A 26263-nucleotide genomic window follows, 5' to 3' on the forward strand; every position below is an offset into this window, starting at 1 on the left:
CCAATTCACCCCTGTGGAGCCCTCCTCAGTCCCAGGCATCCACCTGGTAGTCTGGTTTCAAGATTCCCTGCATCACACAGCCAGGAACACCTTGTTTTTTTCAGACCACTGGCCAAAGTTTAAGGATGAAAGTGTTTACTTAAAATTCAGAGTTGTAGGAACTTTACAAAGTTTCCAGAAAACCTCCAATCAAACAATAAAATACATCAAGAATATACTTCCTAGCTCAGCATCTTCCTCTGCTGTTAGCTTTAATTGGTACCCCTTCCTCATGCCACATCCTGGAAAGGGGCTGAGGACAGAAAGCAAAAGTTAAGACACTTGCACCACACCATTCTGCACACATCCCCATTGTTTAAAGGTCCTTCCCAGCATCTCCTCCCAAAACCACCATTTGTCTTCTCAGTAAGGAGACAAAAGATTGCAGGCAGTAGAGGAAATAATATTATTGGAGTACTTTGGGTGATCTCCAAAGCACAGTTGAAGCCATGTTCCTATGTAAGAGTTCCTCCATTGATGACACTCCATCTGAGCAGTGAACACTCAGCAGGCAGCAGCCTCTGGCAGGGGACAGGGCAGCACTCCAAGGCAGGAAACCCATGGCACAGGTGTAGAGGTGACCACAGTACTTGCACCTTGCCCTCTGGGTTCATGCATTAAGTGCTGTAGCAATTTACAGTGATTGCAGCCATTCTTGGCAAATGCTGCGAGATGCATAAAATTCATTTCCATTATGTATAATGGAAATGTATAAAGACAAGGTCCTTATGGTCTTTGCTATGAAGAGCTGTAATCCAGATCTGAATCGAGTATTAACTGCTCAAATGTTCAAAAAAGCATCCAAAGCAACACTTCCAGTTCTTTCTTGGGCTAGATTTCTCTATCTTCTTAATATTCTTATCAGAACTACAGGCTGAGCAGAAATATTTCTGGAGTGCAAGAGTTGCCTGGTGTTACCCATCACATACAGACTGAGTACAATGACTACAGTCTGGAGTGTTAAAATCAAACTGTGAACACACAAGAATAGCTGGCAATAAGTAACTCTGGTATTAAAATAGGGTTTAGCACTGCTGTGGGCTGGAAATTCATCCCACCAGACAAGAGTAGTTAAATCTGTCCCTCTGACACTGTTGGTTCGTGCTATGATGCTGGGAGAAGTTTGGACTGAAACATCTGAGAAATGTAACCCAGGTTGTCCAACATCTTCAACATGGGAGTAGGTAAAACCTGGAATTGCAGGAAGAATTGATGTGGGTGTGCTGGTGATTTCCATGTCAGACAGCACTGTTACAGCAGTCTCCCGAGATGATGTGAAGTGATACGCCACAGGAGATGTCAAAGTCTGGGAATAAGTTGAGCTGAATGTCTGATAGGTCATAGCTGTGGTTGGCAGGCACTCTGGGTCATCGATGCTTAGAGACACAAGAGAAATATTCTGCAGTGCCATTGGGCTGTGGCACATCAGAGATGGCACGTTTTTAACTATTGCTGTGCTCTTTTGGAGCCATTCTCGAAAGCCAAGAATTTGGCAATCGCATTTCCAAGGGTTGTCATCAAGGACAACTTCTTCCAGCTCAGGTAAAGCAGTAAAGAAGTCTGCAGGGAGAGACTGTAGGTTAGTACTATTCAGGTAAACTTTCTGGAGGTGCTTGAGATTATGAAAGAGGTTTCTAGGAAGAACCTCAAGCCTTGTATCAAAGAGGGAAATGTTCTGCAGTTTCTGAAGGCTCAGAAAGATTCCCTCTGGCAAACTGGAAATATTACTTGTATGGAGAGAAAGGCCCCGCAGCTCATTCAGGCCACTGAATACATTCCTAGGAAGAACAGTAAGCTCTGGGTTAAAACTCAGCACAAGAAGCTCTAAATTTGTCAAGTTACTGAACACAAAATCTGGTATTGTTGAGAGCTTTGTGTGGTACAGCCAAAGGCTACCAAGATGCCTCATCTCTCCAAACAGTATTTCTGGAAGAGTCTTCAGTGGGTTCCTGTACAAGGTCAGTTTAGACAGGTCATGTAAGTGCAAAAAAAGGCCAGAAGGCAAAACCTGAAGCCTGTTTCTGGAGAGTGTCAGGGTTCTTAGTTTACGAAGACAGTGAAATGCATCAGAAGCAATGGAATGGATATTATTGGAATGCAGGAAAAGCTCCTGCAGCTCCTTCAGGCTATCAAACATACCAGACTCTATTGAAGACAGCCTATTAATATACAGCATCAGCCTCTCAAGCCTGGCTAATGCACTAAATATATTTCTAGGCAGTGCTGCTAAGTAATTTCTTGACAAGTTCAGTACTCTGAGTTTGGTGAGTTTCTTCATCATGCCACTGGGAAGTGCTGTTAGTTGGTTTTTGTTCAAGTAAAGCTCCTGCAAACCAGCCAGCTTGTCAAACAGATTTTCCTCAATAGATTTCAACCTGTTACTTTCAATGATCAATTGCTGAAGCTGCACCATGTCATCAAATGCTTCTGAAGGAAGTTCAACCAGCTTATTATCTAGCAGTTTGAGGACTTTTAGCCTTCCCAAGCCTTTAAAAGCCGTTGGTGAAACCAGAGAGATGTTGTTTGAAGACAGGATGAGATGCTGCAGCTCTGTCATCCTAGCAAAAACATCCTGCAAGTATGATATGTTAGCATTTGTTATGTGTATTTCTGTCATGTTGCAAGGCAGATTTAATAATTCCAGGTTTCTTATGTGGGGGCCAGAGCAATAAATTGCTTTTTTTGAAGAGCAGTCACACTTCTCAGGACAAATAGATGCATCCAACTGGAAGACAAGCTTGATCATCACTGACAAACGAAACACCAACATCCTTGTTGAAGTACCAGAAACATTAGCTGTTAGGAGAGATAAGAGAAAATCAGGATTTGATCATAGGTAACTTAGCAGCTCAAAAGATGTGTGATTATATCATAAACCTGCAAATGTGTGCAAAATTTCCCTTGCTTTGAAAGCAAACTTAAAAATCTCTTTTATTGTTGACTGCCAATATTTCTGAAGTGCTCAGCTTACACTGAGAAATACAGATGAATTAACTTTTGTAAATCAAGTATTCCTTGTATTTGTATCAATTAGCTATAATAAAAGCAGACAAAAATAATGATGAAACATTTAAGTAGTCAAAAGACATCTATTTATTTGAACAGAAAAGCATTACAGAATCACAGAAGGGTTTGAGTTGGAAGGGACCTTAAGGATCATCTCTTTCCATCTAACAGGGACATCTTCCACTAGACAAGGTTTAGTATATTATACTAAATTACATGCCAAAAATACTTTAAAACATTATCAAAAGGTCCTGAACTCACTGTGTTTTTCCACTGTAAGTTATCTGAGGTTTAAAAATAAAAAATTTAGCCTGCAAAAATAGACAATGGAGGTAAAAAGGTTGTCCTGTACTTTAAGTGGTGAAAAGCAAAACAGCACCGTCCCATTAAATCCTGTCTCAGCATTTTCAAATGATGGCTTCTTGGAACAGCGCAGGAACACACAAGAAGGAATGGGCTATTTTTGACACAGCCTGAAATAACACAGAAGACCCCATATGGCACAGGACAGTAGTGAGCCTCTGATAACCAACAAGCCTCATTTCAACAGCTTAACACGATGCAGAGCTATCAGCAGTGGTATTAGAAGTACAATGAAATGAGAGGAAAGACGCACACGAAATTAGATGGAAAGTTGTAGCAATAAAGGTACATCTGCATGAAACACCACGAAGTTGGAAAGTTGCATACATTTCCAAACAAACAGGAAAGCAATCATTGTAGGTAGAAATGGTAATATTTAAAAGAGCAAGGCAAACAGAAACCCACGGTCTAGAAATATTTCCTCAATGAAATCAACAAGCCCAAGTGTATCAGAAACCTGGATGTCAAGCACTGGCTGAGCAGCAGAATAAGCAGCAGCTGGGACCACTGGAATAGCTACACAACTTCCACAGATGTAACTGGGACAGCTGACACAATGTCAGGCCTCTGCACCAGGAACATGGGGGAGAGGAAGGCTCCATCCACAGATACTCTTTTTTAGGGGCAAGGATGAAGCTCTCCCATACCAATCCCACAGACAGACTGTTGGGTACAACCACCTTCACTTAAAGAGAAATCAGGAAGAACAGCAGAGCTTCTCAGGCACTTGAACTGCTGACAAGAGCATACCACAGTGGACCCAAAACAGCTGCAAGTCCAAACTAGCTACTGCATTAAAAAAAAAAAAAAAAAAAAAAAAAAAAAAACCAAAAAAACAAAAACACAAAAACACAAAAAAAACCCCAAAAACCAAAACAGAAGAGCAAAAGGTAGAGCTTTTTAAAAAATTAAAGTTTTATTCAGCTTCAGAGTACTGAAGTCTGGTAAAATCTCTAATTCTCCCTCAGGAAGGGAAGGCCATGGCATTTAGGGCTATCAACGACCAGCAACACAGTGCCACAAAGCAAGATCTCAGTGGGCTTTTCACAACTCATTGAATGAGACATAGGCATCACTAAAAAAATAGCAAGAGATTTCACTCTTCCAAAAGCCTTTCACATGTCAAACAAGAGTCTTCCAGAGAATCTCACCCTCCTAGTAATCTTCCCCATGCCAAAACTCTGTCATAAGCCAGTGATGCTTTAACCTCAATAAATTTGTAACTCAGCCTGTCCCTGATCCTACCTATCCCCACAAGCAGAACCCTCCATCCAGAAACATGTAAAAAAAATTGTTTCAAGCCCTGACTGACATCTCAAACTACACCAACAACTCAAGACCACAGGAGAACCACAGGATTCAGTTAGACAAGAGAAGCAAGGATCTAGAGAACCAAATGGATGGAAAACCCCCCAATTTGTTATGCTAGAAACTGCAAATGCAGGTCCCTTGGAAGGTATGACTACAGGCCACTCTGTAAAATCAGAAACAGACTAACACTAGCCTGTAGGTTTGTGATGGCTGTTTTCCTGGTCTTATAGCAAAAGATAAGAGAGTATACAAGAAGATAAGTAGATGCTCAGAAATGCTAGAAAGCACTAGTTTTGACAAACAAGCAGCAAAATGGTAGAAATTCTTTGCAAGATATGAAGGCTGTAAGTGCTGCCACAAGAACTGGACAAGCCTATGGGTCTCAAACATCTAGAGCTACTAAGAGTATTTTTTGAAAAAACATTTAAAGATTTTAACAGTACAGATTACAGTAATACCCACAATAAAGATGATAATTATATGTTCCCATGCATTAAAATTCTCTCAAAACCCTCCCGTGAGACACCTGACATTCCAGAAAATGCACCAGCCTGGCTGGTCATTTACCAAAGTCTGGTCTACAGCATCTTTCCCTTTCAGCCCCCTCCCCCCCAGTAATATTTCTCAAGACTACAAAAGGATGCCAGAGGCATTAATACATTAATACTGTTACTATATCAGAAGTCTCCAATCAGTTTTGAACTTACAGAACACTGAGCACATGTATTGCTTACAGTGGTGCTTACCTCTTTTAGTGTCTTGCAAGTTCCTAAACTCATACAAGCACGAAAAAGGAATTTTGAGCTGTACCTTAGAAACTTATCTGCTTTTTAAAGGAACTTACTAGGAGCAGAGCAGGCAATCAGGCTTCACCATGACACTGCACTTTAAATGGGAAGTAAAACAGCAAAACGCATCCTCTAGATAACACTTTCACCCATGTTTGCCCAGTTACTGAGACAGGCCAAAGGCCAAACAATATTTAAAGCTTCTGAGCAGATTTTTGCCTACAATTGTTCAAGCAACCAACTTCCAGAGGTTGTATGTAACTCCAAAAGCAGGGCTCGAAGCCACTCACGTAACAGGAGAAAGTTTTAAGTCACACACCCAACAGCAGAAGTCCCACTTGTAGCTTCTTTGGCAGTGATATTGGAGTATGTGCTTCAGCCAACCCAAAGCAAATCTGAGTGAAGTCAGAAATCTACATTTCAATGTGAGATGTGATCAGAAATGTCAAATTTGTCACCGGTCTGCTAAATAGGTTTTGAAGGAATGGACACATCCACTTTAAACCAAGTGCTCCTACATTCACAAAGCTGCTCCGACTTTTAATTTCTTGCAGGATTGGAGTCAAAGCAATTTCAGTAAGGAATGAAGGTGCTTTTTGCTTAATGCTTTGGCTAAGCATTCCAAGGTTGACACATTTAGTTTCTGTTTTGCCTCAAAGTCTTCTGGAGTGGCAGGCTAATAAAACCTAAAACCTGTAAGATTCTGAAAGAGAAAAGCTAAGTTGTAAAAACAGAAGCTTGAAATGGAAAGATTAAGTTTTTGTTATTAAGTAAAATGGTATTTTAAGTATCTTGTCTTCAAGTGTAAAATAATGTGCTCTGCCAATGACTGTTTCAATGGAAGGTGAGTCCAGGACAGAAAAGATGCCTTCATTTCCACATGATTTTTCTGAAGATGACTGTGACAATGGTGACAGCTCAGATCATGCCTCCCACATGTCCAAAGAGAAGGAACATCTGAATAACCAAAGGTGGAAACAAGCTGCCATCACATGTACAAGGCTTTAGAATGGCTCTCATAAGCCACCAGGAAAAGCTGCTCAGTGTGATCCCCTGCAGAACACTAACACAGCAGGCACCCTTCCCACCCCCATCTGCAGAAACACAGGGGCACTGAACAACATATCCATGACATCAGAGGGAGTAAGTCTGTGTTCTTCAACAAGCTCTGCACCTAATTCTATACAGAATAATTAGAACAATTTCATGAAACTAATGAGAAGAGTTAAAATATCCGTTCATTTTAATTTTATTTTCAAAGAGCTTCAGTCACAAAAATGATTTACAAGTCTATTTACAATTCTATTGTACAGTTATTTATGTATGCCTCTTGACAACAGGGTACCATTCTAGAGCAGCAATACATATTTTAAATACAAAGATGTAGTATCATTTCAGATTTAAAAATAAAAGGAAGCTGAGCTTCTAGAGAGTGCTGTAATGATGAACATTTTAATCTGTGTTAGGCTTGAGGAATTAATGACAAACTGAGTATTTTCTGGTTCACATAATTATTAAACAAGCTGCAGTTTGTTGAAAATAGTTTTAAAAACCTGAAGCTTTACTGTATATAAAATCAACATATTCAAGACTCTAAAAATTGTCAAAAACCCACAGCTTTCCCTTAGACATACAAAACCCTAAGTTTACAATTCAGAATTTCATGGGAGAAATCCTACAGGACTTGAGCTCTCTCATTTTGTGATGACCAACATAAGCATTAAAAATTTGCAGCATAAAAAGGACTCCACATCTGCTTAGTATTATACTGCATATACACATATACAGTACAGGATTATTTACCCAATTTGGGATGACTGTTCAGCACAACCTTCATGAAGAAAGAAAAAAAATAAATAGAATTAAAAATCCAACAACTTTTTAAAAAGTGCAACAGTAAGAGTTTCCAATTTAAAGTTATGATGAATATGGACAGTCAGTTCTGTGGGTTTTTTCAGCCGCTTCTATTCAAGCATTATTTGCAGCATTTTCTTTTTACAGTAGATTTAGTTCTATAGTACATGAAACTAGAGTTTACTGCTAATTGAATCTGAAGGGAAAGGAAGGAAAAAAACAACTTTAAAAACAACCCTGAGGGATATACAATTTCATGATCTTGTAATTTATTTCTAAAAAGTAACATTTATTATTTAGCAACTGTTTTTCTGGATAGACCAGTCCTTTAAGTATGTGCATAAATAATATTTAAAAATCAGTAATATTTACAAATCCTAATACATCAAAATAAAATACGTACAGATTGAAGTCTGCATACACAAATAATTTAAGAATAAATCAAACTCCTCAACATAAGGCCAAAATATACAGCAGGAAGAAAATGTCTACCCAGTATCTAGTGGAGCTCACTAACTTGGTCTGTTCACCTGAATTTAGATTTCCAAGATGAACACTGAAAGAGATTTTTTTCACTACAAAATTAATTTCATCTTACTTCAAAACAAACTGAATACATTAGTGCAGATCTAGTTTGCTGCATTTCTGAAAACCAGAAAAACTAAACTGCTCAAAATGAGAAAAATGATAGGTGGTCAAATTCAGCTCTTGGGCAGGAAGGCATAAATCCCAATAATTGCAGAAAATGCAAATGCTTATTTTGTGGCTGAACTTGCAACAAGAAGACGGATTCTCAGAAAAGCTGATTTATTATTCTTGACTAAGCGTCAGAGCTCAAGCATGCAACCCAGGAACATTTACCCTGAACTCAGACCTGGAGGAAACAAGCTCCCATTTGCAGAACACTCAAGTTTACTGCGCTCATGAGCCGTTAGTCACTCAGTTAAGTGGAGACACTTGGCAATTTCTGTTTTAGTAAGAGTTCCCATAAATGTTCTCCAAAGACAAGCCCACCTTAATGAGCTGTTTTCCTCCTCACTTTCTAGGTAAGTCTAATAAACTAGAATAAGACTGAAAAACTAGCTTCAGAAACCAAACAAGCCGAGAAAAATTATCAGTCTAGGAAAGTATTAAGCAAAAGCATATAAAAGGGAAAGACACAAATATTTCCTTTCAGTTCTCATGAAACAGCAAATCTAAAATGGTCAATGAAATGGAAAGCAGAAGCTTATGCGTTTAAGGATAAGTCACAGCTCCCAGGTCCAAGATGCATAGCTTCACAATATTTTTCAACTAAAATATTATTTTTGTTTAGATTTGGATACTACTTACGCAGCTAAGAATTATTCTTAATCAGTTATTCCATGCTACAAAGATTTTGTAAAATCAACATTGGCAGAAATTAGCCAACTGACTCAGGTTCATGACTAATTAATGTACCCAATGTTTGCAGACCCTTTAAAAGCCACCAATGTTGTTCAATGTTTATGACCTTATGAAGCCAGGATAATAAGAACATTGCTCTGTTGAATGAATGCTAAGAAAACCACTTCCCCCTTTCCCCCTGCTCCACTCCTCAAAAACAAACAACAACAACAACAGAAATCAGGAAAAGAGTTGACAGCTGGACTGGAAGATAGTACACCCATATGCATACTATTTAGGAGGAGCAATAACTTCAACAACCAAGTTCTAGGAAAAGGTCTTCCAAACCATTTAGCACCACTTTTAGATTCCTTGTTGGCACAGTATATTCAACACTGCAGAAACTACAACATGATTGACATTAACATGGTTAATGGTTGATGATCTTGAAGGTCTTTTCCAACCTTAATGATTCTATGAGCAGCAGAGCACACTGTCCATACTGTCTTACAGAACAGCACAAGGGAATTGGGCCTGATCTGAAAAATTCTGCTTATTGAAACAAGGCTGGAATGGAATTGTCTCCACAGGAATCTAAAAGAAGAAAACAAAACAAGACACCCCCCTGCAAAAAAAAAAAAAAACAAAAAAAAAAGGAAAGAAAGTGAAAAAAGAAAGAAAAAAAATCCCTAACATCAAAACCTCAAATTCCATCATCAGAATATACACACTTCAAAACAATCCCAGCCAGCCAGTGGGTCTGGGGCCCTCATTCCACAACTACTTTAAAGGACCCCACTTCCTTCTCTAAAGGATCTCTACAGAATCATGACTTCTTCAGACCTCAGATCTCCCCCCAAAGCTTGGAGGTGTCTGGAGCAGTTAGTTGCCCATGGTCAAAAATAGAATGATCAAGACTCAATATTTATCATCTTCCCAAAGACACTAAGGAAGTCTTTTCCAAACATTTACAAAGTTGACAATGGTTTCGAAATAATATAATTTGTAGTTTAAAAAAAAAAAAAAAGTTTTAAGCCTTGCAAGTCAAAGTGCTGTCTGCCTCTACTTCTTTGTAGACCTCTTTTTCTAGTGGTCTTGTGTTCTGATACTGCCTCATGGCAAAATGATGTATGGCTACCCCTAGTGCTTAAGCAGCATTAGTGGTGATACAAGCTTTTATTTTTTTCATCTTTTTTTTTTTTTTTAATAAATAAAATCTGCATAAGCCTTATAGTTCTGCAGCAAGACAGACTTCAGCTTAATTTTCTCTTAATTTTGTTTCGTACAGCTACATGTAGCGCCTAAGACACCAGCAGACTCTTTGAAATGCCTGTGCTCTTAACGTGCACAAATCCCACGCGTGGGCATGTGACAATACCTCCCTCCCACTCCCACATCCCTTGCAGCAGTAACTCTGGCCTTACTACTTGAAGGTGTATAGGAAAATGATCTTTAGATTTACAAAAAAAAACCATGGTCCACAAAGGGATAATCCAACCCTTCTGCCAGAAAAAGCACGGTCTATGGAGAAATGCATAGCTAAATGTAATAAAACATGACATAGAGGAAAGTGTTTAGATTCTCCATCCTTCTTTCTCCAAAAACTTTAGAGTGTAGCCAAATGGCTCTTCCCCTGTAGGCCACCTAAGCCTTCCTTGTGGTTAGCTAGAAGAGAAGTCAAGAATCCACATGAAAGCAATGTGCTTATTTCTTAAGGACATAGCATATTGCTTCTACAGCATTCCCAATTCCTGCTGTGGCAGATTAAAGAATTGAACTTAGAACCCAAACATTACACCTGGAAACACTCCTTACTAATAGATACAAACTTAGAGGTACACACATACAAACTTTACAACCGTTCTGAGGCACAAAACTTTTCATCACTCAAATAAAAACCAACTAAACAAAATAACGCCAACCAACCAAAAAGAAAACACAAAAAAAAAAACCCCAAACCATGACAAGGTTATTATGCACCTCTAGTACAGCCATGAAACCATCACATCATAGGGTTTATATGAACACATGCCCAGATATGCAGGTTAGAACAACTATTAAGATATTCCAGGCAAATAATGTGAACCTATTTTAACTGCCCTGCAGTTTAAACCTTCAAATGCATCTCATTTAGGAACAATGAAATCTGAAAGAAGGTGGAAGGAAACACAATCATTTTTGTTCTGCCTAAAGTAACTTACATTTTTAAAATGTATAGCCATAAGACGCCTGGCTCTGAATTTTGTGTTCAGAGAGACAAAACAGTTGGAAATATCTGCATCAGAATTCGACATTTAGCACACTGCAGTTTCAAATAAAGCCTTAAAATTACATTCTTCTGAATACTACTAAAGATACATGCCACCAAGATCCACTGCTACGTTACAGTGATGATTTGATATGAACCATTTTCTTGGGATGGTACTTTTGCTTCTGTTGTTGTCCTGGGTTTTGGTGGCCATTCTGGATCAACCAGCAGTTCCTGAGCTAGGTGCATATACTTGGCTTTTGGTGTCTTCTCTCTACAACCAAACAGGGAAGAAAGGAAACAGACTCCACAGCGGTCCCCAGCCTCCTGCAGAAGTGAACAGATTTGAAAATTGGATTACCATAACAAAAAAAGTCAGTAACAATACAGTAAATTACTAGAAGAAGAACTTTTATTTCAGTCTTTAATTTACTAGCTCATTATCACATTGGATTGGACCTGTGGTACAGAAACTCTTCTGTTGGGTCATCTCTTCTATACTATAGTAGTAATGACATTCAAAAAACATTAAGAAAAGCCCAAGTATTTCACATTGTTGTAACATCTAAGACCACCAACAGTTTTAATTCCTATTTTATAATCATTTCAATAATCACAGATAGAACAGGGAACAATAAATTATTTTACTGTTGGAGAATAAAAGCCTGGTCTAGAAAAAGCAAATTCCTAAAATCCCAAAACACTTTTTAAGTCATGAATTGTTAAACTGAAGGCAGCCAGTCAGACAAAAGTAGCAGAATTTAACTTGTTGGCATGTGAAATCTAAATACTGCAGGTATTAATAGCTATTAAAAAAGACACAAATTACTAAACTTAAGACTTCCTTCCTATGCTTCCTCTCCCAGTCTTAAATGCATGTAATTTAATTAGCTGGGGAGGAAAAACACCAGTCCTCATTCTTGAGACTGAATCCCTCTCACATCTCAGAGAACACCTATAGTCTGCAGGGCTGACATTTTAATGGTAATATATTCTATCGTTTTCATCATGATCTAAGTGTCTATTAATTGGTGAACTGAAGCAAATGTGAGCCTTGAGCAGAGTCTCCATTCTTCAGTGACCACAAAACAATTTGTTCCACAACAGCCTCAAAAGGACAAATGTAAATCTGAAGTGAATATATTTAATAAAATTTAGGGCTGAGAAATAAACCACTATAATTCTAGCAAGCACGAATGTACAACCAGCCAAAAGTATTAAGCCAACAGGCTTAAAGTAAAGCTGTTTTTTATGGGATTCATGTAGATTTCCTTCATGCATTAAAAGCAGAGGGGCAGACCAGACCAAAGGTCACGGTCACCTAAAAAACCTTTCAGTAGTAATAGTGTACTTTCATTTGCCATCTTGTTTTGTTTCATTTGTACATGCTGAAAATTACTGCTCTCAGACAAGGACCTAGAACTCTAAACCAAATTAATTTATTTTAATTGCTTCTAAGCAAATCAAGATGTTCCCAATCCTAGCACACTAACTTGTGACATTACAAATAAAATTTGCTAACGTGGAAACTAAAGATGAAGTGAAAAAAGTCTTAAAGCAATACTCTAGATTTGCTTCAAAGTTCTTGCACACACACTAAATTCTTTAATGTTAATACAGAAAAAAATATAAACCCAGAAGCCTTTGCTTTTAATATTCCAATTACAGAAATCTAATTTAAGCAGACTTAAGCTAAAGATAAGGCAACAGACACTTATAGATAAGAGAGAATATGAAATTAATCCACATGCACTCAAATGATGACAGCAAAATACTCGTCTCCAACCTGAGGCGGCTGGGGTATGGTGAGGCGAGAGTCTCCTTGTTTGTCTCGATTGAACACAACCTTCCAAAGGATCATATCAAGGAGGACATTCTGTGAGACATTACAGTGAGTGGGAAGAGTTAAAGAAACTAATGATCATTTGTTGTTAGTGTGCACATTACAAATAAAACATGAAACAGTGTGTTAGCCATAACTAATCCAGTGGCAAGCAACAGGGAGAGTTTATGCTACTTGTCGTACTTTTGTGATAAACATTTTCATTTCTAAAGTGCTCACACAAAATTTAAGGGTATGAACATGTACTCTAAAATCAACAGCAAACAATGACTAAAACTGCATCCATCGATATGGGTAAAAAACATAAAGACACATATGTTTCAATACTCTAAAAACCTGTGCAGCACCACATGAAGACATGAGTGCTTAGAGCAGTTTCCCCATAAACCATCTTGGAGCTATGCTTTTTACATAGCCTGTTTTAAACCAGGGACATTCTCAGAAAAGTAGCAGTGAGGTGGCAAAGCTGAGCCACCAGCAGGAACAATAGAATTTGGTAGGTATAATTCCAGGTTTTTAAAAGAGGGCAGAACTGAACGCTATGTTGAGCGCATCTGGTTATTCTCATACAACTGCATGGGCAGACTCAGGAGCTTTGAGCAAATCTGATAACACAGGTGTGAACCTGTACCTTCCATGGCCTCGAGCCTACAGCTCTGATCCTTGGACAGATTCCATTTCCAACATCTGACTAACTGCTGCCATTGAAAATGGGGAGCTGATTAGTCAAACTTTTCTAACAGATTTTTATAATGCTTATGATTTTATAAAATATCAGAATTTGCTAGTGCTTTTATAAAGCATCAGGAAACAAATCTTCAGCTTGTTAGATGTTTGTTTTTGAAGCCAGTCTGGTTTAAACATGTCTATACCAGGCATCAGGGGTGAGGAGGAACAGCTGCTAGGATCTGCCTTTGTTGTACAATATTTTCTATCATATGGTAAAAAATCTGCATGCTTTGTGAACCTAGTCTGGCACCCACATGGAAAGAGCAAAAGCTTTTCAGGGCATTTCAGAAAACAAACAGAAAACCACCACAGTCAGAAACTACTCCTGTTGTAGAAGCAGTGACAAAACTACATATGATCATAGCATGACACAAAAGTGTCACACTGGCAAGTGTGACTAAGGAAGATCCAATTCCTCATGCATCTCATAATTATCAGACACTTGAAGTGGCAGTTCCTGAGGGATAGCTCTCAGCAGAACAAACTCTAGGTGAAACACAAGGTACCTTGTTAAAAGATGGAAGGAGCTGCCACCAGTGACCTCTCCCAGATACTCAGAATGTGACCTGTGGCACAGGTCTGTAGTGAAAAGTGGAGGGAGCAGAAAATCCAGCCAGGCACACAAGGAGAGAAAGACAATGAGCTATACTTGAAGTGAAGGAAAGAAATAGCCTGGGATTTCTACACAACACACTGGACCCAAGGAGCTGGCACCACATGACAAAGCTTTAGAGAGTGTAGAGTAACACAGCTGGAACGGGGCAAATGCAGTTCAAGAGGTGGGCTCAAGTTATGGAATGTGAAGTGTGTACTGTGAAACAAGGTTTGGGATTTGAGGATTGCTACACAACAGTTCTGTTGGGACACCTGCTGTACAGTAAAACAACTCATCTGCCATAACAAAGCATTCAACTTACACTTACAAAGTGGGAGAAACTTGGTTTAAGACAAAGCATAACAGCCTACAGAATTAGTGCAAAGAAGTAGGTACTTCTATTTTATTACCAAGGTACAGGCAACAAGATAAATAGGGAAGGCTGTTTAGAAGAAATGTGTCGAATCACCCCTGCAGTTTTGGCAATGAAAGTTAAATGACTGAAGTGTACAAACAAACATGATGCTAACTCAAACCTCCATAAGAAAAAGAGTGGGGTGAGGTTTGAAATACTGGGTGAAAGAACACAGTCTGCAGGTAATTATATTAATTAGGTGATGTTTAGTAGAAATTCACAAGTTTTCAGGCTGATGTGACAACCAGCAAGGCCCAGAAGTGGAACTTGATGAACACATATTTAAACCAGAGGAGAATCATTTGTCCCAGAGGCACGTGCTGATACATGGATTGGCACACAGTACAGACTTCCTCCTGGAGCCCTTAAACATCCAGAACAGAAAAAACACCAGATTCTATAAAAGTTACAAGATCACCTGCAGAACAAAGGGATTTTCAAGCAGATGGTAAATTTATTTCTCTCAGTAATCTTTATCACTGGACTGAAAATTGAGATTAAATAAAATATTTCTGTCTAAGTTTGTTTTAATTTTATCAGAAGACAAAAAAGGCCGTAATTCTGAAGCTTCAGAAGAGCTGTTTTGTTTCAGTGGTAAAGACAGCAAAATACATAAAATTTGACTTTTCAGAAATAAAAGAAAGTCAAAAAAAAACCCAAACTATTGAGCATTCACTAATTAAAAAAAAAAAAACAAACACCAAAACCAGAAGAATCCAAGGCCATAAAGGAAAATCACCACAGGAAAAGCAAGAGGACAACGTAAGTAAGGCACAGGAGCTTAAATAGTGTAAATTAGTATCTACTGACACATTTTGGAAAGACAAGTTGTTGCCTGCCATGTGAAAACACAAAAACATGTTCCAATAAGCAGCAACATAATAGCATATTTTGCAAATTTTATTTGGAACATTTTAAACAAAACCTTGGTAATTTTGATTCAAGTATCTGAAAAAACAACCTTTGTTTAATTTTTACTAGATCACAAATAAAGGGAAAAAACATGTCAATTGGACAGAATATTAATGCTGTAGTACTCTTTGAAGACCAAAATTATATGATCCAAGTAAGTATTATGCTGGTTACATTGACAGCAATCCCTCACATTGTAATGGAAATACTGATTAGAAGCTGTAGAAAATGCTACACAGTAAAAACAGATAATTGTAGTGTGCATTAGATAATGTTGGAAGACTTTTTCATCTTGCAGGAAAAAAGTGACTCATGACTGCAACCAAAACCCAAACATATTCAGGTTGGAAATCACACGTCAGTTAACAGGGAGAAAAACTAACCACAGGAATAAATAACTGACTGTGAATCCAGACTTCTGGAAGATTTGATTTCAACTTTGATTCTCAGAAACAAAAACAAGGCACCAGGATGAAAGGTAGGGCATGTTTCTGCACACATTAACTCTGGAATTATAGCAAAAGAGGTCAACATCCAGAGTGATTGACTTCAGACAAGCTCAGTGATGGAAAAAGCAGATTTGCATGAACATCTCTACTTCTGGACTTTGATCATATCAGACAGACCTGCATAATTCTGAACAATAAGCTATGTGCATGATCCAAATGAAGGAAGAGGGGCTCCCCTAGGGATTTTAGATAGTTCTCTAGTATGTTGTTATTCTGAAGTAACACAGAAAATAAAAATGGAGTCTTTTAATATGAAATAGTTGAATTATTAAGTCTTTTACCTTCCTCCCAGCCCCCATTTTTTAATAAAAAATATTTTAAAATTACACTTCAGACACAGAAAGTCTTGACACCTTAAATCTAGCTTACAAGGACATTTGTAGAAATACACACTTAACAAGAAAACAGCAGCCACTCATACTGGCATGCTGTGAAGAGTGACCTAAATAAAAGACAAACATGTACCTTGAAAAAAGAAACACTTAAAAGAGAAGCATTTTTTCCATGTGGATTTCTTACCTCTGTCAGCACGGATACAACTGCATTTAGAACAACGATGATGACGATTCTTAGGCGCCACTCCGCTGGCACACACACAAGCTGTGGAAACAAGTTGCCAGAGCTTAGAAACACACATGTGAAGTAAACACACATCCAAAACAGAGTCAGCAGGATAAATTCTCCCTTCCCCACCCAGTGATGTGAAGCTAAAGCTCTGCAGGGCTCACACTTGCCCCAAAGGCAGCCCATCAGCTGCCTGAGGAAGCTGACACGCTCACAGATCTGCTCACTCTCACCTCAAGAAATGCGTCGATAGGTTCAACAGGATGCAACATGATGAAAAATATGAAGACATAAAGAACTATAACAGATAAAACAAACAGAACTGTAAAAGAAGAAAAAAAAAATTTAATTGGACCATCTCACAATCAAGAGTTTTAGAAAGTTTTAATATGTATCATGAGTTCATTACTGCCTGGAAACAACCTCTCTTCTCCCCCTAAACCCCTTCCAGGCCAATGGGGGCAATATTACTTGTGCTTATAGCCATAGAGAGAAGGCCTGACTCCTTCTCACCAGCTCACCTGTGGAGTTGAAATATACATACACATATATGGCTACAAATTAAACAACTATGAACACAATTTTCTCCATACAGTTTAATATTTCCTTATTTCTAGCTGTGATTATGAGAGGATAACTCCACTATGATCTCCTAGCAACACTATTGCTTCTGAAGTGGCACAACAGAATTGTCAACAAATGCACAGTCACTCGGGAGTTTTATTTGGAACTGTATGTACTAAGAAAGGACTTACAATTTTTGTAGCATGGTTGTCTAAAGGGCTTTCCTTTAGAAAAGACAATTGCCACTATGAGGTACTGAAAGCTGGATATAAAAAACAAAGTTGTGTTTTCATAATTTTTAATGTAATGTTCATCATGGATAGTCTCATTCCCGTGGTGTGCAGAGCTGGTGTTCCGTGCGTCCAACACATTACATGCACTACAACACAAAAACATTGAACACTGAGTTATGGAGAAGAGGCAAATAGAGCCCACTTATTTACAAAAATAATGACAAAAAAAAATTGCTACAGTCGTAAAAAAGCTTAAACTTGAGAACATATTACAGGTAGTAAGAAATAACTCAAAACTGTGGCAGGGAGGTAGCAATTTTTGTGAATTCAGAGCTTCAAGTTCTTTTATGCTGCCAGTTTGTAAATTTTCTACATAAACTGTTTAAAAACTATCACTGTGGACAGACTTCAGAGACAGGTAAGGAAATACTGCAATCTAAAAAAAAATAAAATTAAAGCACCTCTTAATTTTCAAAAATATGAATTTGATTTACTGTAACTCTAACAGGAAAGCAAAGCTTTATAATATGAAAGAGATAGAATACATTGATCCGTAAATTTCAAATTTCTACCTCAACTGTCCCAAAGCTGAAGAGTCATTAGACCAAGCCATCTGACTCTGACCCAATTTTGCTTTTCAGCCAGTGGGTAGCTCCCATATATTAGTAGGCTTCTCACAAAAAATCAGCAGACTAACAAGCTGCAATACAGAAGCTTTGTTTTCAAAGTCCCCACAGGGAGGGTCAAGAAAGAAGAGAGCATTATTGCTATAGCTTTCCAATTACTACTGTATCCTGCACAGAGCCACTGAAACACTTACTCAGAGTCTGGTGTCCAAGGCTTGTACCAGGGCTGCTGTTTGACCCAAAAGAACCCCAAGGTTTGGAAAGCAAGGCAGATGATGATCTGAGACAACACGGAACACAGAAGTGGACCTGAGATAAGACCTGATGGAGGCCTTCGTGCAACAAGCTCTGTCCAAGCAGGGTTCAGACTCACTGCAGAGAGAACAAAAAACAAACGACACATTGCATCATTATGGTTTTCAAGAGTTATCCTGTTCACATTCTGTGGGATTAGAATGGCTTGCTCATGACATCACTTTAAAATTTAGTCCAGAACTGCAAATGTGAAACCACTTTGAAAAGACCACAGAGCCCTAGAACAACACCACAGTGCCTTCTACAGGCTGGTTCCCCAGCAGCACAGCATCGCAGGGGACAGCTGCAGCCATCAGACTTAAGGAATTAGCAGTGTCTGGCCAAATTCCCTTTGTCTGGCACAAGGACTTACAGCTTGCCTCCTCACTTTTGGACTGCCATTGCTTCAATTAAGATGTTTTTATTAAATTTGAAAATTGAATTCTACTGTTAGCTAGTGAATTGAATGCTAGGCTTGCATGTGAAATCGAGTGTTACACTAGACAATACTTTGAGTGTAACATTTTGTGGACAGAAGTTCCAAGTAAGAATGCAAGGAATCAAAACATTTGAGCAAGATGATATTGCAGTAACTCCTGTTTTGATTCCAAAACCGGCTTCCTGTACTGTGAAAACTTAGTTCCCCAAGATCATGCTCACAACCTGCTTATTGTTTGAGGACATTCCACAAATTTCAGATGAATCTAATTCAGTACACAGTGGTGGTTTGGGTTTCTGAATGCATAGATGTAATAGTCATAACATCTTCACTGTATGTCACAGTGTTTTCTTAAAACCACATGTAATTAGATATTAAAGAAAATCTGACCAAGCAGAAAGTAGTTCACAGAAGCCACAATGGTAATTCAGTTCAATACTTACTAGTGAAGACAACCACCAAAATGATTGCCAAATCAATGAAGAGAAACTGGAAGTCTCCCAAATTGCTCAGGATCTGGAGAGAAAAAACAAATGAACCATTGGTAATTTCTTCATACCACAAAAAAAATCTATACTGACACTTTTACGGCATTAATTCTTTGAATTACCCTCTATAAACAAGACAGTGTCCTGTCAAACTGGCCTCCTTTACCTGCAGGAGTCCTGAATACTCTGCAATTCACAGAACAATTCCTGAAGTATTACAGTATGAAACAATTTCCTTTTCAAGATGGACAAGCTATTTGTAGTTGAAATTTGTTTGTAATCAAAATTATATTATTGAATCTTACATACCAATGCAATAACAGCTTAGGCCTACAGTTCTTTAAACACCATAGCCTTACTATGTACTCATACAGCTGTCAAAATTTCCACCTCAAAGGTCCTTTAATACTTGGCATCTTTAACTTGCTCAGCATACAAATTAAAATACAGGATTTCTATCACATGCCACTATTATAAAACCAATCATATTAACAGGAAATATTCCGTTTTGCTTCCTCCCCAAATCAGTACTTCCAGTTTCTTTCAATTCTAACATAAAAGGAAAGCATTACTCTATAAAATAAGTCAGGCTATTTCAAAATGCTGAAAGATTTTAAATAATTGAAACCTGTGGTTTTGCTTTGTATACATGCTTCTTTGGTCTTCCCACTGTAGAGACTTTCTTTTCACAGCCATTGGTTATTGTCTTTTCTAAACAGATACTACCATGTATTTTGTACAGTTAATATGAAAAAAAAAATCCAAAATACTAACAACACTTTCAGTCTAAACATATTTTTGAATGCATATGTTGTATTCAAATGGACTTGCAATAATTTGTATTAAATATCTATCAACTTTCAAATCTCTGAATTCTGCTGACACTGCATATGTATTTACAGAATACTTACAGAATACAGCAAAGTAACAGTGATGTACTGGATGATGCTGTACAGTGCCATGAATTTAAACACACAGAAGGAAGTTACTAAAGCAGCACGGCCTTCCCTGTCAAAACAGATGCAATCATGTAACTACAAAGCTTTCTGTGCAAGCAGTTAAGTTCTGCCTACCAAAATGTTTGCTGCAATTAAACACACCTAATTTGAGGGACATCAGGCTGCACACATGAGAGAAATAAGTGTCAGAATGGTACACGTCCCTCAACATCGAAGTTGTGGGCATGTCTTCTGAACTCAGCCACCAACTAACTTCAGTCCTCTTTGGACTTCATGTGGTTTTTCAACAGAGGTTTTAAAATTAAAGTCTTTTTACACAAGCATCTATGAAGCATTAGTTTACTGCATGGACTGAATAAACACACAGTCAGCCACAGAGCTGCTGACTTCAGAAATGTTTCTGATAATGCATTACTTCATTAGCTCCCCACAGACCCCTTGATTCTTCTTTGGCTGAACTTTAGCCAAAATCATTACCTAACTTCCAATTCTAGAGTCAAAAATTAGAGTCAAACGCTATTTAGAGAATTTGTCTTCTACTTTTTATGGTGCTGAGCAATTATCTGGAAATTGTTACTACTTTCAATTACACACAGCCTTTATGGAAATTAACAGTGACTAAGACAAAGACTAATGTGTAGAAGCTTGGTCATGCTTTGAAAAATTAACTTTACATGGACAAAGAATTTTACAACAAAATAAAATCATGGTATGGCAGGGTTTTACTCAGAGTACTTTCAGTAAAGAAACAGAACCACTAAAATGTATGTATTGTTCTGTAATTCACACTGGTTTCCTGCAGCATCAAATATATACTAAAATGGAACATGCAAAATAAGTTACACAGACACATTTAAGTCCACAGTCAGTGGCATTACCTGATCAGCTTTGGCACACAGGAAATACTGGGTGTCCTGGAAGTGAATGGTGATGCCACAGAAGCCTCAAGTTCAGACAGAGATATACCACCGTGTGCCCTCTTCAGTGCCTGCCAGGTAACATTGAAATAGAGATCATTTCAGAACTTCCCTACAGCTGTACAATTCAACTGAATGGTTCTGTATGGAAAATAAAAATATACTTACCCCACAGTCATTTGCTCCATCTCCACACATGCCCACATAGTAACTACAAAAAGCAAACAGATATCAGCATTCTGGACCATTCTCCAATCATGGTCCATTTAGCTTATTTCATTAATTACATCTATATTACTTTGAGTTATTCAGGGTTTGCATAACAATGGGTGATCATTAATGCTGAAATAAATTACTGTTGCTGTTATACATATAAGGAAGTAGACAGAAAAGTAACATAACAATGACAGGTCAATCAAAGCAATAATGGTTAATCAGCTCTCTATCATCCCAATGTGGTCTAAAGAATCGTTGCTCTAGGCAATGACACTTCTGTAGTATTCTTAAAGCTGAAAGGCCTGACACCAACAGTCACATATTGACCAATGTAAACAGAAGTCATCCTGATAATACTTCTGTAATACACAGAAGACATTTGATGGGTTTGTTTCATAAGCCAAGCAACTGCGTTTATAAAATATGTTAGTCAGTTTATGCACATATTCCTCATTTAAAACTTCATGAAAAGTCTGAAACTTTCCCAACTAGCCAGCAGATGGTACTACTCTCATTCTATTAGATTAGCTAATAGGCTGATCTACCAACACAAGGAGTTCTCTCAGCCCAGCATTTTTCTTTAGACAAAACAGCTAGCAGCATGCAGAATTTTTGTCTCCTATCCCACCAAACATATTCAACCCTCTCACTTTCTATGCTTAAACAAATACTTACTCTACATTTTGTAAAGCTTCCACCAGCTGAGTTTTCTGATCAGGTGCCATGCGAGCAAACACAGTGCCATGTAGCACGAGCTGCAAGACAGGAGAGTCCTTAATGCTCAAAGGGCAAAGTCTCTTCACCTTTGAAAATGCCCATACTCAAGTAAAATGCTCACCTTGGGTACCAGGTCCTGAAAATGCTCCAAAATCACTGCAAATGACTTCCCATTCATTGCAAAATGGTATTTTGTCATCTGGAGATCCTCAAGGCTTTCATGGACCAATTTAACTGGAATATCCTATCAAAAGTAGTTTAATACTCTAGCTGTAATGGATTTACAAAGATACCTTCCATTTCAAGCTAATACTCAGAGGAGTACTCCTAGAGATCTCACACAAGGCTATGTTTATAAGAAGGTCACTTGAAAAAAAACCTTCATACAACAAAAACATGTATTTCTAAGAAAATTTAGTTTAATGTTTCAACTACAAGCAGATAGAGAAGTTCTGACAGATTGAAATGTTGGGGGAAAAAGCCTGTCAAGTGAAATGTCAAATGTGATATCACAGTTGAAAAACTACCTCCCATAGCTGCTTTACTAGTCTTTGGGATTTGAAGATCTGAAAGTTAATCAGTATATCAATTCTGAAATGACACTTAACTGCAAATTTGCTATTTAATGGAATAACATAAAAAGAACAGTAAAACTAACAGCTTACATTCTAATATATGTGCATAATATGGTCACATTACCTCTGAGTTTATGGCTGGTGATGAACTAGTGCATTTTGCGAGGGTATCTGCATAATGCCAGTTGATCCTGGCAGCCTGCCCATCCTTTGGAGGTAGTGCTTCAGCAATAATGACCTTATCCTGAGGTAGAATCATTCCACAGTCTCTGGCCACAGAGATAGCAGTTAACATGTTATCCCCTGTTAAACAATTGCATTTAAAAGGGTTTCAGTCAGAAAAGCATTAAGGTCATACGTTGATATTCCCTGTAAGAGAAAAGCTAACAAAGCCTGTAGAGAACTGTGAGGAGGACTGCCCCACATACCAGTGCTAGCCTCAGAGCAAACCAAGCCTAGAGACAACATTCAAAGCCCACCAGGTAAACCCCCTCCTCTAGAACTTTTGTCTGCTGCTTGGAGCTATAAAGATCTCTTATTGACCAAATCTTAGTGTATAAGGAAAATCAGGCAGAAAACACGCAGCCATTTAAAATACTGCTTTTTACAGTCACAGAACATGCAAACACAGAGCTGTACTGTTAGCCTAGCAAAGCATTCCAAAGTCACACCACCTGTGATTTAAAAAGCAAACATATATTGTATGAAAAACATTGAGCACAGACATCTTGTAAGAATGCTTACAAGGACCTAAGTCATTCTCCCAAAAAAACCATCCAATACAAAGTGACCTTTCATAGTATAAATCAAAGTGGTAGGGACCCTCAGGACATCCAGTCCGACCTCCTGCTCAAAGCAGGTTCAGTTACAAAATTAGACTAGGACTTCCACTTAGCCTGATTTGGAAGACTTCTAAGGGTTTTCATCCTCCAATTCAGTATCAAGTAGCTTATGCTTGGAGCTAGGGAGAAGAAACTACAAAGTGGAATTAAAGCCTCTGCTGGTTTCTCCAACTTACCAAAGCAACATGCACCCAAAAAGAAAAAAATTGGAGTCTGTGTATTTTCAAGTTTCTAAACTTCCCTGTTGCTATAAACACAGTGTAAACCCACTGACACTAAAATTTGACTTCATACACATAATTAAAACAAGACCAGAAGGAGATGGATCTTTGAGTATCAATGTTTACATGCTAACCTGTAACCATGACAGTGCGAATGTTGGCTTTATGCAAATCTTCAAGTACAGCAGGGGTTTCTTGCTTTAACTTGTTTTGCATTATAATTAGCCCCAAAAAATCCATGTTGCTTTCAATAGCATCTCTATGATGAAAAAGAGACAAGAGAAGATTTTAAGATTTAAAATTATTACATGTAGCTTTAAAAGCCTGATTTTCTACTTATCAAAGTAAAGAGGAATGTGTATTTTTAACCATGAAGTAATTTGCTTTATAAAAAGTGATGTGAAAGATATCATCACAATGATTTATATTTATTTCCCTTTTTTAAACTGAAAACCAGTGTGAGAAAATGTTGTTTCCTCTCAAGCACAATTTTCAGTTTCTCCCACGAGAATGCTTTCTAAAAGAAATTACAGTCTCAGGTTATAGTTAGAAAACCTGCTCTGGAACTAACTGCATTCACAGGCCAAGTATTAAGATATGTTTAGAGTGCACATCTCTGTTTTCCAAGTTAGCTAAACCTTAACATAAAAGCTACCACATTGTTACAAAGGCACGTAAGAGTAATAGGCACTAGCTAATTAGGCAGAGAAACGAATTCCCTTTGGTTTATATTTAAAAGTTAGTGTATTTACAGGTCTTGGGTATTCCACTGCTATTGTAGACTTTCACACCTGAATCTGGAAAACTCATTTCTTTGCTTTGCCAAAGGTTCACCTTGCACACAGGGCTGATACAAAAAAACACAGCCAAAGCTGGCATTTTCATAGCTGTGCTACACATTCAAGCACTGTGGGGAAGATGACATTATCCACAAAACTAGGCTCAGCTGCAAAATAATTCACAGGAGGTACTACTCTTTGAAGGAAGAAACCTTTCTACCTTTCAAACCTCTGCAATGAGAAAATGGACATGCTGCCTTTAGGAGACAAAGAAACTGCATCAAAAATGCACAGGACGATTTCCACTACTTGCCACTATCCTTAATAAAAACAGATGATGTAAGTATGTGCAAGTAAAGAAATCAGACGAGGTTTTCTGCCACAACAATGTAAATTAGACATAATGAAAATAGTATTCCAGTTCATTTACAGCTTAAAGCACATCCTGTGAATTCACTTCATTACAGAAAAAAACTTCCTTATCTTGTGTGTCCAGGGCACAACTAAAGGATGTACAGAACTCTATATGCTGAGACAGAAAAAAGCTAAAGAAGAGTAGTAATTGATTTAAACAAAAATACACATTACATATTAATTCAAAGCATGCAGCTTTTAAAGTCTGTTACTTATTAAAAAAGTGAAGTCACTCTTACCTGCTAATAGTTTGGACTTTGTGCCACGTAAGCTTAGACTCCAGTTTTCTGTGAGCAAGAGCAATAACTCGGAAGCCCTGCTTAGTGTATTCTTCCAGGACACGCTCAAAGTCAACAGGAACTTTAAAAAGATCAAGTTTTCAGTTATTAAAATATTCATATTTCAGCTCAGCTATAGAAGAAATAAAAACAATTTGCTCCTTTACCTGTTTCCTGCTTACACAAGCTGGCAATCACTTCTGGGGCACCTTTCATGTAAGCATCCATTCTCTTTTCCCCTAGAACCCTGGCTATTACACACATGCGCTGCAGCACTGAGGAAAATGGAAACTGGCGCACGATTCCAATTTCATACCCAGTCTGTGTCATACAGGAAGGAAGGAACAAAAGGGTTACATCCACATGCATCTTAAGAAAAATAGGTATGTACCAAATGAAAAAGTATACTTACCGACAGCTCAAACAATTCCTGAAAAAAAGAAAAAAATACAGCCACTCTAAATATCAATTTTAAGTATTTCTTCAGCTACAAACTATTTCAACACGAATCAGTAAATGAATCTGCACAGCATTCTTCATATCAAGACATACTGTATTTTCAATGGATTTCATAAAAGCTGACTACAAATACACTGCATCTGTTTACAATCCTTTAAGTGAGACACAGTAGAACTGTAGAGCTTGATTTCTTGATTAGAAGTTCCAAGACCTTTCACAGTCCAAACTGTTTGTTTAGCCTTTGTAAATGACTAAAGTACTATGCTGTTTCAGAATGAGGCCATGATTATTAAGTATATCCCTCCAAAAAATAATGTAGTAAGTTTCAAGAATGTTCAGATGTCAACTACTGCACAGAAATTACTGTTGTGCACGTACATTGAGCTCTGAACAAAAGAAAGACAGTTTTATCTACTACAAAATACAACTCATACAAATGTACTGACTTGTTATACCCTCCCACTACCCTACTCTGTGATAATCTGGATATACACTCACATGCTTAAAATTTTCCTTTGTGAAATATTTAAAAATACTTCAAAATATAGCTAGAAGAAACTTTTACATTTGCTAAGTACATTTTGTTTTTTTACTCAGCACTTAATATTGTCTCTAAGGTACAAGAGTGGCAAGAATTCCACGCTACACAGTGACATTAACAAATTATTGTTTTAACTGAAACTGCAAGGTGAGCACACCTA

At 37.9% G+C, this 26263-nt stretch overlaps 2 protein-coding genes across 3 annotated transcripts in view; both read right to left on the reverse strand.

Moving 5' to 3' along the window:
- Positions 1-755: 755 nt before the first annotated feature.
- LOC128811959 (platelet glycoprotein V-like) lies at positions 756-9384 on the reverse strand. Of its 2 annotated transcripts, none has more exons than XM_053985997.1 (2): positions 8694-9384; positions 756-2835 (listed from the first exon to the last, which is right to left on the reverse strand). In XM_053985997.1, the coding sequence occupies exon 2, from the start codon at positions 2807-2809 to the stop codon at positions 881-883; it is 1929 nt and encodes a 642-aa protein (XP_053841972.1). In that variant the 5' UTR covers positions 2810-2835; positions 8694-9384; the 3' UTR covers positions 756-880. The 2 variants fall into 2 exon arrangements, with proteins under 2 accessions (XP_053841972.1, XP_053841971.1); XM_053985996.1 differs by lacking the exon at positions 8694-9384 and adding an exon at positions 5466-5712.
- Positions 9381-26263, reverse strand: part of ATP13A3 (ATPase 13A3) — a 54001-nt gene continuing 37118 nt past the window's right edge. The window contains exons 17-33 of the mRNA XM_053985995.1: positions 25516-25533; positions 25271-25424; positions 25065-25185; positions 23767-23891; positions 22694-22872; positions 22116-22238; positions 21953-22032; positions 21230-21272; positions 21023-21132; positions 20097-20193; positions 19141-19213; positions 18159-18336; positions 17297-17484; positions 16775-16863; positions 16497-16577; positions 12761-12850; positions 9381-11301 (exon numbers count right to left, since the gene is read on the reverse strand). Coding sequence (XP_053841970.1) covers positions 11104-11301; positions 12761-12850; positions 16497-16577; positions 16775-16863; positions 17297-17484; positions 18159-18336; positions 19141-19213; positions 20097-20193; positions 21023-21132; positions 21230-21272; positions 21953-22032; positions 22116-22238; positions 22694-22872; positions 23767-23891; positions 25065-25185; positions 25271-25424; positions 25516-25533 — 1947 coding nt within the window. The 3' untranslated portion in view covers positions 9381-11103. The remainder of the gene's footprint in view (positions 11302-12760; positions 12851-16496; positions 16578-16774; positions 16864-17296; positions 17485-18158; positions 18337-19140; positions 19214-20096; positions 20194-21022; positions 21133-21229; positions 21273-21952; positions 22033-22115; positions 22239-22693; positions 22873-23766; positions 23892-25064; positions 25186-25270; positions 25425-25515; positions 25534-26263) is intronic.

The sequence above is a fragment of the Vidua macroura genome, chromosome 10, assembly GCF_024509145.1.
Source record: "Vidua macroura isolate BioBank_ID:100142 chromosome 10, ASM2450914v1, whole genome shotgun sequence".
In the NCBI taxonomy this organism is placed as follows: Eukaryota; Metazoa; Chordata; class Aves; order Passeriformes; family Viduidae; genus Vidua; species Vidua macroura.